This window comes from Saccopteryx leptura, chromosome 6, assembly GCF_036850995.1.
Source record: "Saccopteryx leptura isolate mSacLep1 chromosome 6, mSacLep1_pri_phased_curated, whole genome shotgun sequence".
NCBI classification, from domain to species: domain Eukaryota; kingdom Metazoa; phylum Chordata; class Mammalia; order Chiroptera; family Emballonuridae; genus Saccopteryx; species Saccopteryx leptura.
Window position 1 is genome coordinate 122194785 of NC_089508.1, and position 13104 is coordinate 122207888.

At 37.4% G+C, this 13104-nt stretch overlaps 1 protein-coding gene and 1 non-coding gene across 6 annotated transcripts in view; one reads left to right on the plus strand and one right to left on the minus strand.

The window, feature by feature from the left end:
• SEC23A (SEC23 homolog A, COPII coat complex component) overlaps positions 1 to 13104 on the plus strand; it is an 89752-nt gene that overhangs the window by 31804 nt on the left and 44844 nt on the right. For all 5 annotated transcript variants that reach the window (XM_066388362.1, XM_066388358.1, XM_066388360.1 and 2 more), the window contains 4 exons: positions 481 to 604; positions 2297 to 2377; positions 3814 to 3903; positions 5888 to 5994. In XM_066388362.1, coding sequence (XP_066244459.1) covers positions 481 to 604; positions 2297 to 2377; positions 3814 to 3903; positions 5888 to 5994 — 402 coding nt within the window. The remainder of the gene's footprint in view (positions 1 to 480; positions 605 to 2296; positions 2378 to 3813; positions 3904 to 5887; positions 5995 to 13104) is intronic.
• LOC136377825 (U6 spliceosomal RNA) lies at positions 4672 to 4774 on the minus strand. The gene has a single exon (XR_010746449.1). It is a non-coding gene; the product is annotated as a U6 spliceosomal RNA (small nuclear RNA).

Below are 13104 nucleotides of genomic sequence, written 5' to 3' on the forward strand. Positions count from 1 at the left end.
AAGCTTGAGCAAGGGGTCACTGGCTAAGCTGGAGCCCCGTCCAAGGCACGTATGAGACGCTATGAATAATCCAAGTGCTACAGCTTTGAGTTGATGCTTCTCATCTCTCTCCCTTCCTGTCTTGCTCTCTTTACTCTTTCTCTGTTGCTAAAATAAATAAAATAAAATAAAATAAAAATCAGTGGTAATGTAGCACATTTTAGGAAGTATCTTTAAAATTTGTTAGTACTGAGAAGTAATTTTTTATTTTGAAAAAAATTTTTATTGAGTTTATTGGGGTGACATTGGTTAATTATACAGGTTTCAAGTGTACAATTTTATAACACACCATCTGTATATTGCATTGTGTGTTTATCACCACAAGTCAAGTCTCTCTCCATCAGCATCTTCCCTGCCTCTACTCTCCTCCACCTTAATTTATTTAACACATGAACTCACTACTAGTGCTGCGTACATTATTTTTTTGTTCTTTCCATGCAGAGGATACATGGTAATGGGCGACTCTTTCAACACTTCCTTATTCAAGCAAACTTTTCAAAGAGTCTTTACCAAAGATATGCATGGACAGTTTAAAATGGGTTTTGGTGGTACATTAGAAATAAAGGTAAGAACCAAATCTTGACATGTGTAGTAGTATGTTACCAAGAGAGATTTGTAGGCTAGATCATTAATTAAATTCAACATATGCTTTAAAATAGTGGTTATATTATATTGAATCCTAGAGTTAGATTTTGTTCGTTGGAAAATATGTCATTATTATTAAATATACAGTGAAATTCTACTTGTGCATTTCTATATAATTGTTAGAAAAGAAGATATATAGGTAAACTTTGCTTTAACTTTATTTTTTTCTTTATATAGGGTTTAACTGTTTTAGTGTGTTTGGTCTTTTAGTGCTGAATTTGTTTATGCTAATGCTAGATTTTTAAAATTGCAATGCTTGGTATCTAACTTAAGAGAAACCTGATCTGTTCTACTTGGATAATCAGTTGTTTTATGGTTGGTAGGTTCTTATTATTATCTGTCATTTCAACTTTGAATTTCAAAAACCTAAGGCTTAGTTACAAATGTATTGAAAGCAAATACTTTTATTTTAAATTTTTATTAAATATTTCTTAGTAATCTTGTTATTTTATTAAACGCTTGCTAACTGTCCAGCATTAAGGTAAGAAATTGTAGAGATCACAAGGGATATCTAAAGCATGGTTCTTCTTGTAAAGAATCTTAGTTGGTTTTTTTTAATTGATTTTAGAGAGAGGGGAAAGGAGAAAGAGAAAGGGAGAGAAAGACTGATTTGTTGTTCCACTTATTTATGCATTCATTGGGTGATTTTTGTCTATGCCCTGACTGGGGATTGAACTTGCAACCTTGGCATATTGGGATGATGCTCTAACTGCCTGCACTACCCAGCCAGGGCCAAAAAATTTAGTTTTGTTAAAAAGACAAGATTAACATGAGGTAGAATGAAATAACAATAGATTATGAAAGTGCTATAAAGGTGTAGGGATGACAAATGAATATACCCATGACACAATTTATTGTAGAAAGTAAATTATTTTATTGGTTTTTGAATGATGGCAGAATTGAAGTTGGTTGAGGGGAATGCATTTTAGTCAGGAGCCCAGTGTGAGGAAAGGCATGGAGGTGAGAATCAGGTGAGGCACATTATGTTTGGGAAACGGCCCAGTGAGAGTGGATAGTTTGTATTGGAATGTTAGGGAAGTAGTTTAATTCTGTGTGTTAGTTGTAGTTTGCAGATGCGTGTGTAGGCTGTAACAGCCACTGCAGGTTAATGAAGAACAGTGCTTTCCGTAGAATTTATCTGACTGTAACATTCAGGATTTGTCAGGAAAAAGAATCTCAAATAAGAAAATTGAAGTAGGCTAATTTTTCTAGATAAAAGGTAAATGATAGCTTAAATTTTGATAGTGGAGATTGGGAAAAAAACAATCTTGGTAACAGATTATCTATGAAGGAAAAATAGAAGATAGTGTCTCTAAGGTTTTGGGTTAAGACATGTTAATTTTGGGTATGGTATAATATTGAATTGAGGATGAGTTACCAGATGAAGACCTCCTCTAGGCATCTGGAAATAGAGGACTAAAGTTAGGTCAAGGCTAGATTTTAAATTTGGAGTTAACACAGAAATGCTCACTGTCTGATTATTTTAGCAATATATTTTCATTGACTTTTGAATTTTAGATGTAGAAGAATATCTTTATTCTTATATACTTATATTTGAATTTTTGAACTTATCTTTGAGCACACCAAAGTATACTGTGTTCTTATTTTGCAGACCTCAAGAGAAATAAAGATTTCAGGAGCTATTGGACCGTGTGTGTCTCTAAATTCTAAAGGACCCTGTGTGTCTGAAAATGTAAGAAACTTTTATTCTAAAATGAAAGTGCAATTTAAATCTCAGGGCAGAACCAGAAGAGACCTGGGTGACAACCTATAGTATTCTTTTAAAAATAATTGTGTAGACTAAATTTTTCAGTAGAATGTGGCTTAGTCTTCATCGGTTTAATTCTTCATGGTTGTTCTTTCCAACTAGCCATTTCCCACCCACATCTAAATTAAAATATTTGTACTTCTGTTTTTTGGGGTTTTTTTGTATTTCTGGGTTTTTTTGTTGGGGTTTTTTTTTTTTTTTTTTGTATTTTTCTGAAGCTGGAAACAGGGAGAGACAGTCAGACAGACTCCCGCATGCGCCCGACCAGGATCCACCCGGCACGCCCACCAGGGGCGAAGCTCTGCCCACCAGGGGGCGATGCTCTGCCCCTCCGGGGCGTCGCTCTGCCGCGACCAGAGCCACTCTAGCACCTGGGGCAGAGGCCAAGGAGCCATCCCCAGCACCCGGGCCATCTTTGCTCCAATGGAGCCTCAGCTGCGGGAGGGGAAGAGAGAGAGTAAGGAGAGGGGGGTGGAGAAGCAAATGGGCGCTTCTCCTATGTGCCCTGATCGGGAATCGAACCCGGGTCCTCCGCACGCCAGGCCGACGCTCTACCGCTGAGCCAACTGGCCAGGGCTGTACTTCTGTTTTTTATGTCTAAGTTATTCCTTGTGCCAGTGTGCCTCAAGAAGACAACAGCTATGCTTTGGAAATTTGGAGAACTGAAAATCAAAATTTCTGAAAGTTTTTTGTTAGTAGAATTTACAACAAAGTAACCAAATAAGACAGACTTAAGTTCAATTTTTTTCTTATTACTCCATCTAGTGGATGTATAGTATACGTAACAACAGTAGAATTATATACTGTTGCTGTAGAGAGGATGATGGACAAATAACACAAAGTAGGTAAATTTTTTAAATGACTGAGTTAAAAATTAGTTTTAAGCACTTTGCATGGTAAAGATTTATATCTTAGAAATTTTCTTGGGATTAAGACTGCTTTAGTCATGCCGTTCTGATCCAGAAAACCTGTATTCATATGTGCACATATTACATGTTAAGTCAGTATCTCTACGCATATCAAATAGTTGGATAGAAGGATAATGTTAGTTGTAATAACTTCATTAAGTGGTATATACTTTTAAAGTCTACAATATAAAGAACTTGTATCAATACTTTTGTGCTTTACTTAGCATAAATTTGATTTATTTTATAATGTTATTGTGTAAAAATGCTTAATTTTATTTCATGATATATTTTATATGATTTTAAAAATATTAAGTTTTTAATTTTCAGTGAATTCATTGGACACCTGAATTAGATCCTTTTTCTTGCTGGAGGTTTTATTACCCCCTTCACCTTGGTATATGTTATAGTAATAAATTATATTGTCTAGTTTTCAAACATATTTTATGTTTACAGGAGATAGGAACAGGTGGCACTTGTCAATGGAAGATATGTGGACTTAGTCCCACTACAACCTTAGCCATATATTTTGAGGTTGTCAATCAGGTATGACCTTTTATATTTGAATACTGAAATGTATATTTGAACAGTACTTAATTTGGCCATGAATATTTTATATTTTTCTTCCAATAATAAATACAACCCAAAGCTTACTCTGTTTTGGAGTTTTTGTTTGTTATTTTCTATTTTTCAAAGCTAAACTCTTTGGTGAGAGGATATACTATAGTAGAAAGAGGTATCAGGGAAATCTATTAATGCCCAACCTTAGGCAACCCAACTTACTCTGTTTTTTATTTTTGATATAAAATTGAAGCATAAGTAAAATATTAAATTTTTTTCTATCTATGCATTTTTGTAATTTGGTATGTAGCTCCCAATTGTCACAGGGTATGTATATATAATGATAATGATATATGAGTCTTACTAGAAAGTTTTCTTCCCTCTTTTTATTTTATTTTTGTTTTTATTTTTTTTGTGAGAGAGACAGAGAGAGGGACAGATAGGGACAGACAGACAGGAAGGGAGAGAGATGAGAAGCACTTTAGTTGTTCATTGGTTGCTTTCTCATATGTGCCTTGACTGGGGGGCTACAGCAGAGCAAATGACCCCTTGCTCAAACCAGTGACCTTGGGCTCAAGCCAACAACTATGGGGTCATGTCTATTTTCCCACACTCAAACCAGAGACCCCGCATTCAGACTGGTGAGCCTGCACTCAAGCTGGTGACCTCTGGGTTTCGAACCTATGTCCTGTGCATCCCAGTCCAACGCTCTATCTACTGCGCCACTGCCTGGTCAGACTCCCCTTTTTATTTTTAAATATGGAACACTTCACAAATTGCATGTCATTTTTGCACAGGAGCCATGCTAATCTCTGTATTGTTCCAGTTTTAGTATATGTGCTACTGAAGCGAGCACCATCAAGTTTAATGTGTCAAAATCCATAGATAAAAATTAGGAGGTAAAGATTCCAACATTTGGAGAGACTATTCTTTTTTTTTTGCTATAGGAGGAAGTTATCATATTAAAGAATTATTTAATGTATAAATTACTGACATATACCAGTAATGATTAGGCATAAAATGAACCACAGGCTATATTGATAGTCAGCTTTTGTAAGACAAATGCAGAAATTTCTTTTTCTAACAGTTTTAATTTGTGTAAAAGATAATAGCTGTTATTAACCAAAACAAATAAAATTAAAGCAAAAATATCTATTGTCAAAGGGCTTGAAGAAAATTTTTCTGTTGACCACCTGCTTTTTCCTTCTGAGAATCACTACTATAATCATTACTCTTTTCTCACTAATGGTTTTCTATTGGTCAACTAATAGTTTTCTATTGAAAACTAATAGTTTTCACATGGTTCATCATGTGATTATCTTCCAAAAGTTTCATTTTAATTTTATATACAGAAGGGAGTAGGACTTAGTTCAGTTTCTCTTTCTAATTACTGTTAGTCAGAATTGCCTCACACCTTTCTTTATCTGTTAGTTTCTTTACACTTCTCTGTTCATTTTATTTTTTTCATGTCCTGAATTATATATTACATGAAATTGATTTCCGAGTTGGACTCACTCCTCTTATCCTTGATCATTTTTTCCCTTTATTAAATCCATTTTTCTCTTATTTGGCATACCAAACTGTTTTATATGTACTGTAATATCAAACTGTTTTATATGTACTGTAAAAACATCCTTCTGCCTGGCCTGTGATGGCGCAGTGGATAAAGCGTCGACCTGGAAATGCTGAGGTTGCCGGTTCGAAACCCTGGGCTTGCCTGGTCAGGGCACATATGGGAGTTGATGCTTCCAGCTCCTCCCCCCTGTCTCTCTCTCCTCTCTCTCTCTGTCTCTCTCTCTCCTCTCTAAAATGAATAAATAAAATAAAAATTAAAAAAAAAACAGAAAAAAAAAAACATCCTTCTAATTGATATTAGAATGAATTTTATTAGTGCTAGGATATACAGTCAGTGACTAGATGACAACAACATAATAGATTTTTTTTAGTTTTTACTCTTATTTTTACACAGCATAATGCACCAATTCCTCAAGGAGGGCGTGGCGCAGTTCAGTTTGTGACTCAGTATCAGCATTCAAGTGGGCAGAGACGCATCCGAGTGACCACCATTGCTAGGAAGTAAGTTGTATTTATTGGAGATTTAATATACATGTGAAAACTATTCTGGATTGTGCTCCCAAACTGGGTTCCTATAATGAGTAACATCCATGAATAGAAAATGAACATTTATGACCAATGGCATCTGATTTCTTCTCAGATTATTTGCTAAGGGATTCATTGTTAAGAACTATAAAGCAATTTAAAACTCCATTCCTGAGACACATTCTGAAAAATATTTTTTAATTTTTCTTGTTCCACTGAGAGGAGAAAAGCTAATGTTATCATGTAATAGGCAGTAATAATATATGTGATATGTTATATGCATATATAACAGCACAGTAATTAATAGTGTCACTTTTCAATTGATAATAAAGTTCTTAACTACTTTTATCATTGTATATTTTTTCAAGTGTTAGTCATTTCTTTTATGAAATCTTTATTTGGCTTCTGCTCTATAGATTGGGTACGGTTAGGAGAGTATGTAGAATGCAAACGACTTGAACACACTTGGTCTGCTATATGATGGTATGATGGTGTGGAGTAGACCAGTCCTCAAAATCTGTGGTGAAGATGACAGTCTCCTTTGGAGACTAATACTTTTTTAAACACAATAAAATGAATTACTAGAAAAATGAAATTTTAAAAAATTCAAAGTACAAGTCCCTATTTTTTATTAGATTTATCAGACATGAAACTGTTTTGCTAAATAGCTCAAAACTTTATTAACATTTATTCTCAATTTCTGTTCTTACCTCTGGGTTTGAATATCACACTTTGAGTAGAACTGGCTGAGACCACAAAAGGCAAATCTCTCTCTCTTTCTCTCTCTCTCTTTTATTTTAGTGAGAGGAGGGGAGCCAGAGAGACAGATTCCTGCATGCGCCCTGACCGGGATCCACCCGGTGACCCACTAGGGCAGGGGCTGGGAACCTATGGCTCGCGAGCCAGATGTGGCTTTTTTGATGGCTGCACCTGGCTTGCAGACAAATCTTTAATAAAAAAATAGTAACGTTAAAAATATAAAATATTCTCATATATTACAATCCATTTATTTCCTACCACTCATGTTCATGGTTGTGAGTGGCTGGAGCCCATCACAGCTGTCCTCCAGGAAAACACCAAATTTTTATTGGATAATGCATAACGTACACGGGTCATTGTATGGCTCTCACGGAATTACATTTTAAAATACGTGGCGTTCATGGCTCTCTCAGCCAAAAAGGTTCCTGACCCCTGCACTAGGGGGTGATGCTCTGCCCATCTGTGGCTGTTGCTCCATTGCTCAGCAATGGAGCCATTTTTTAGTGCCTGAGGCAGAGGCCACAGAGCCTTCCTCAGCACCTAAGATATCTCACTCGAACCAATTGAGCCATGGCTGTGGGAGGGGAAGAGATAGAGAGAAAGAGAAGGGATGGAGAAGCAGATGGTCACGTCTTCTGTGTGCCCTAGCCAGGAATTGAACCTGAGACACCCACACACTGGGCTGATGTTCTAACACTGAGCCAACCAGCTAGGGCCAACAGGCAAATCTCTTTAACAGTTAATATTATAGGGTAGTGTTTTGTGTAATATAGTTATGTCTTACATTTGATGAGGAAGTTACAGTTTTCAAAAGAGAATCACTAGACAGAGACTAATTCACAGTTGTCAGTTATTTGGAAAATGTTAAAAATTTATTTGTCTACTTGAAAAAAATTAAAGGGAGAAGAATTTTGAACATGTGACTGCCTGCATTCTCTTGGAATCACTTCTTACATCTTTGAGTCATATAAAAGTGATCCAGCTTTTCAATAAGTCTATAAATATTGCCAGACTTGCTTAAAATAAAGTATTTTTAAAGTAGGATCAGCTGAAATATTAAGAAATGCTTTCTTTTTTTTTTGTATTTTTCTGAAACTGGAAACAGGGAGAGACGGTCAGACAGACTCCCGCATGTGCCCGACCGGGATCCACCCGGCACGCCCACCAGGGGGCGTCGCTCTGTTGCGACCAGAGCCACTCTAGCGCCTGGGGCAGAGGCCAAGGAGCCATCCCCAGCGCCCGGGCCATCTTTGCTCCAATGGAGCCTTGGCTGCGGGAGGGGAAGAGAGAGACAGAGAGGAAGGAGAGGGGGAGGGGTGGAGAAGCAGATGGGCGCTTCTCCTGTGTGCCTTGGCCGGGAATTGAACCCGGGACTTCTGTACGCCAGGCCGACGCTCTACCCACTGAGCAAACCGGCTAGGGCCGGAAGAAATGCTTTCAATGAAGTATTAAACAAACAGAAACTGTTACTGGGTCTACCTAGGATTCATTTGATTGATTAGATTTATGGAGCATATTACTTAAATAAATTACTTCTATTTTAAACATAAATTAATCCCTTAGACTAACATTTTCACTTACTAACTTTTAATTGCTTTTAGTCAGTGTATTAACATGGAGAAAAAAGAATACATAATAGTTTTAATTATATAATTTTTATAAGTAATAATTGAATTAATGATCAATGAGTTTAAGTAATATGTTACTGAGCAGTGACATCAGGGAAAAATTCAAATGAAATGAAATCACAACCCAAAATCTGTGGGACACAATGAAAGCAGTCTTGAGAGGGAAATTCATAGTATTACAGTCCTATCACAAGAAACAAGTAAAATCACAAACAATGTAATTTGATACTTCAAGGAACTTGAAAAAGAACAACAAAGCCTAAAGTGAGTAGAAGAAAGGAAATAGTAAAGATCAGAGCAGAAATAAACGAAAAAGAGGCTAAAAATAAATACAAAAAATCACTGAAACCAAGAGCTGGTTCTCTGAAAAGATAAGCAAGATTGACAAACTTTTAACCACACCCATAAAGAAAAAAAGACAGAGGACCCAAATAAATCAGAGGAGAAGTAACAACTGACATCACTGAAATACAAAGGATAGCAAGAATATATTATGAGCTTAACTGGTGGTGGTGCAGTGGTTAGAGTATCAACCTGGGATGCTGAGGACCCAGGTTTGAAATCCTGAGGTTGCTGGCTTGAGCACAGGCTCACCAGCTTAAATGTGGGATCATCTACATGATCCCATGGTCACTGGCTTAAGCCCAAAGATTTCTGGCTTGAAACACAAGGTTGCTAGCTTGAACAAGGGGTCACTGGCTCTGCTGGAGCTCTTTAGTCAAGGCACGTATGGGAAGCAATCAGTGAATAACTAAAGTGCTGCGATTATGAACAGTTATATGCCAACAAATTGGACAATCTGGATAAAATGAATAAATTTCTAGAAACATACAATCTTTCAAAACTGAATCACGAAGAATCAGAAAACCTGAATATACCAATTACAACTAATGAATTGAAGCAGTAATCAAAAAACTCCCAACAGTCCTGAACCGGATGGCTTCACAGGTGAATTTTATCAAACATTCAAAGAACTAACACGTATCTTTCTCTAAAAATTCAAGAGGAGAGAAAACTCCCAAGCTCATAGTACAAGGCTAGTACTATTCTAATTTCAAAACCAGATAAAGACACTACAAAGAAAGATACAATTATAGGCCAGTTTCCCAGATGAACATAGATTCTAAAATTCTCAGCAAAATATTAGCAAACCAGATCCAGCAATACATTAAAAAACTTATACACCATGGTCAAGTAATATTCATTCTGGGTATGCAAAATTGGTACAATATCTCCAAATCAATAAACATGATACACCATATAAACAAAACAAAGAAGCCTGACCAGGCGGTGGCATAGTGGATAGAGCGTCGGACTGGGATGTGGAAGACCCAGGTTCGAGACCCTGAGGTCTCCAGCTTGAGCCGAGGGCTCATCTGGTTTGAGCAAAAGCTCACCAGCTTGAGCCCAAGGTCGCTGGCTCGAGCAAGGGGTTACTCAGTCTGCTGAAGGCCCGCGGTCAAGGCACATATGAGAAAGCAATCAATGAACAATTAAGGTGTTGCAATGCGCAACAAAAAACTAATGATTGATGCTTCTCATCTCTCCGTTCCTGTCTGTCTGTCCCTGTCTATCCCTCCTCTCTCTGTCTCTCTCTCTGTCTCTGTAAAAAAAAAAAAAAAAAAAAAAAAAGAAAAAAAAAACCCAAAAAAAACAACAACCAAAGAATAAAATTAAAATAATCATTTTAGTAGATACAGAAAAAGCATTTGATAAAATCCAGCACCCATTTATGATATAAACTCTTAGCAGAGTTTTTAATAGAGGGAATATATCTCAACATAATAAAGGGTATATATGACAAACCTACAGCCAAGAACATATTCACTAGGCAAAAACTAAAAGTGTTTCATTAAGATCAGGAACAAGACAGAGATTCACTTTCACCAGTCTTATTCACTTAGTAATGGAAGTCCTAGCCACAGCAGTCAGACAAGAAATAAAAGGCATCTAAATTGGAAAGAAAGAAGTAAAACTATCAGTATTTGCAGATCACATGATACCGTATATAAAGAACCCTAGAGATTTCACCAAAGACTATTAGAACTGATAAATGAATTCAGTAAAGTAACAGGATACAAAACAAACATTAAGAAGTCAGTTCCATTTTTGGCCCTGGCCGGTTGGCTCAGCGGTAGAGCGTCAGCCTGGCGTGTGGGAGACCCGGGTTCGATTCCCGGCCAGGGCACATAGGAGAAGCGCCCATTTGCTTCTCCACTCCCCCCCTCCTTCCTCTCTCTCTCTTCCCCTCCCGCAGCCAAGGCTCCATTGGAGCAAAGATGGCCCGGGCGCTGGGGATGGCTTCTTGGCCTCTGCCCCAGGCGCTAGAGGGGCTCTGGTCGCTGCAGAGCGACGCCCCGGAGGGGCAGAGCATCGCCCCTGGTGGGCGTGCCGGGTAGATCCCGGTCCGGCGCATGCAGGAGTCTGTCTGACTGTCTCTCCCCGTTTCCAGCTTCAGAAAAATACAAAAAAAAAAAAAAAAGTCAGTTCCATTTTTATATACTAATAATAAACTACCAGAAAGGCAAACTAAGAAAACAATCTCATAATTTCATCAAAAAATTTAATCAAATATGTAAAAGACCTGTACTCAGAAAATTAGAGACATTGAAGAAAGGAATTGAAGAAGATATAGATTAGTGGAAGCATATGCCATGTTCATTTTATCATTAAAATGCCCACACTGCCAAAGCAATCTATAAATTCAATATAATTTTTATCAAGATACCAATGGTTTATTTCTCAGAACTAGAAAAAATATTCCAAAAATTTTATGGAATCATAAAATACCTTGATTAGCCACAGAAATCTTAAGAAAGAGAAACAAAATTGGAGGAATCACGCTACCTGATCTTAAACTATACTATGAGTTAATAGTGATTATAACATTATGGTACTGGCATAAAAAGAAACGTAGATCAATGAAACAAAATAGAGAGTCTAGAAATAAAGCCACACCATTATGATCAATTAATATTTGACAAGGCTAGAACATATTATACAATGGGGTAAAGATAGTCGATTCAATAAATGATGTTGGAAAAATTGGTATGTGCAAAAAAATAAAGCTAGACCACCTTCTGATACCATACACAAAAATAAACTCAAAATATTCAATAGATTAAAGACCTAAATGTTAGACTTGAAACCATAAAAATCCTAAAAGAAACCATAGTAAAATTTCAGTGATTTCTTGTAGCAATATTTTTTTGATATATCACCTTGGGCAAGCGATACAAAAGAGAAAATATAAACAAATTGGACTAAATCAAACTAAAAAGTTTTGCACAACAAAGGAAAACCATCAACAAAGTGAAAAAAACTACTGAATGGGAGAACTTACCAGTAATACATTTGATGTGGGTTAATACTCAAAATTTATAAAGGACTTATAAAAACTCAGCATAAACCCCCCCCCCCCAAATACAGTTAAAAAACAGGCAAAAGACCTGAATAGACACTTCACCAAAGAGGATATACAGATGGCGAATAGACATATGAGAAGATGCTCAATGTCCCTAATCATCAGAGAAGTGCAATTAAAATCATGAGATAATTGCCTCACACCTGTCAGAATGGCTGTCATCTATAAATCAACAAACAACAAGTATTGGAGAGGATGTGGAGAAAAGAAAACCCTTGTGCACTTTTGGTGGGAATGCAGATTGGTGCAGCCACTGTGGAAAGCAGTATGAAGTTACCTCAAAAACTTAAAAAGACAACTGCCTTATGACCTAGCTACTTCACTTCTGGAAATATATCAGAAGAAATCCAAAACACTAGTTCAAAAGAATATATCCACCTTTATGTTCATTTCAATGTTGTTTACATTAGCCAAGATTTGGAAGTAGCTCAAGAGCCCAGTAGATGAGTGGATAAAAAAGCAGTGATACATCTACACAATAGAATACTACTTGGCTGTAAAAAAGAAGGAAATCTTATCTTTGTGACAGCATGGATGGACCTGAAGAGTATTATGCTAGTAAAATAAGCCAGTCAGTAAAAGATAAGTGCCATATGAGTTCTTTTATATATGGAATCTAATGAATGAAATAAACTAACAAAGCACTCATAGATATGAAGAACAGACTGACAGCTGTCTGAGGGGAGGACAGTTGGAGGACTGGGTGAAAAGAAGGAAGGGATTAAGCCAAAAAAGAATAACAAATTCACTGTCTCTCTCTTCCCCTCCCGCAGCCAAGGCTCCATTGGAGCAAAGATGGCCCGGGCGCTGGGGATGGCTCTGTGGCCTCTGCCTCAGGCGCTAGAGTGGCTCTGGTCGCAATATGGCGACGCCCAGGATGGGCAGAGCATCGCCCCCTGGTGGGCAGAGCGTCGCCCCTGGTGGGCGTGCCGGGTGGATCCCGGTCGGGCGCATGCGGGAGTCTGTCTGACTGTCTCTCCCTGTTTCCAGCTTCAGAAAAATGAAAAAAAAAAAAAAGAATAACAAATTCAGACGCAGACAACAGTATGGTGATTACCAGAGGGAAAGGGGAGTTAGGGGAGGTAGAAGAAGGTAAGTGTGGGGGGGAGGGTGATGAAAGGAAACTTGACTTCGGATGGTGAACACACAATACAGTATTCAGGTGAGGTTTTTTTGTGTGTGTGTTTTGGTTTTTTTACAGGGACAGAGAGAGAGTCAGATAGAGGGATAGATAGGGACAGACAGACAGGAACGGAGAGAGATGAGAAGCATCAA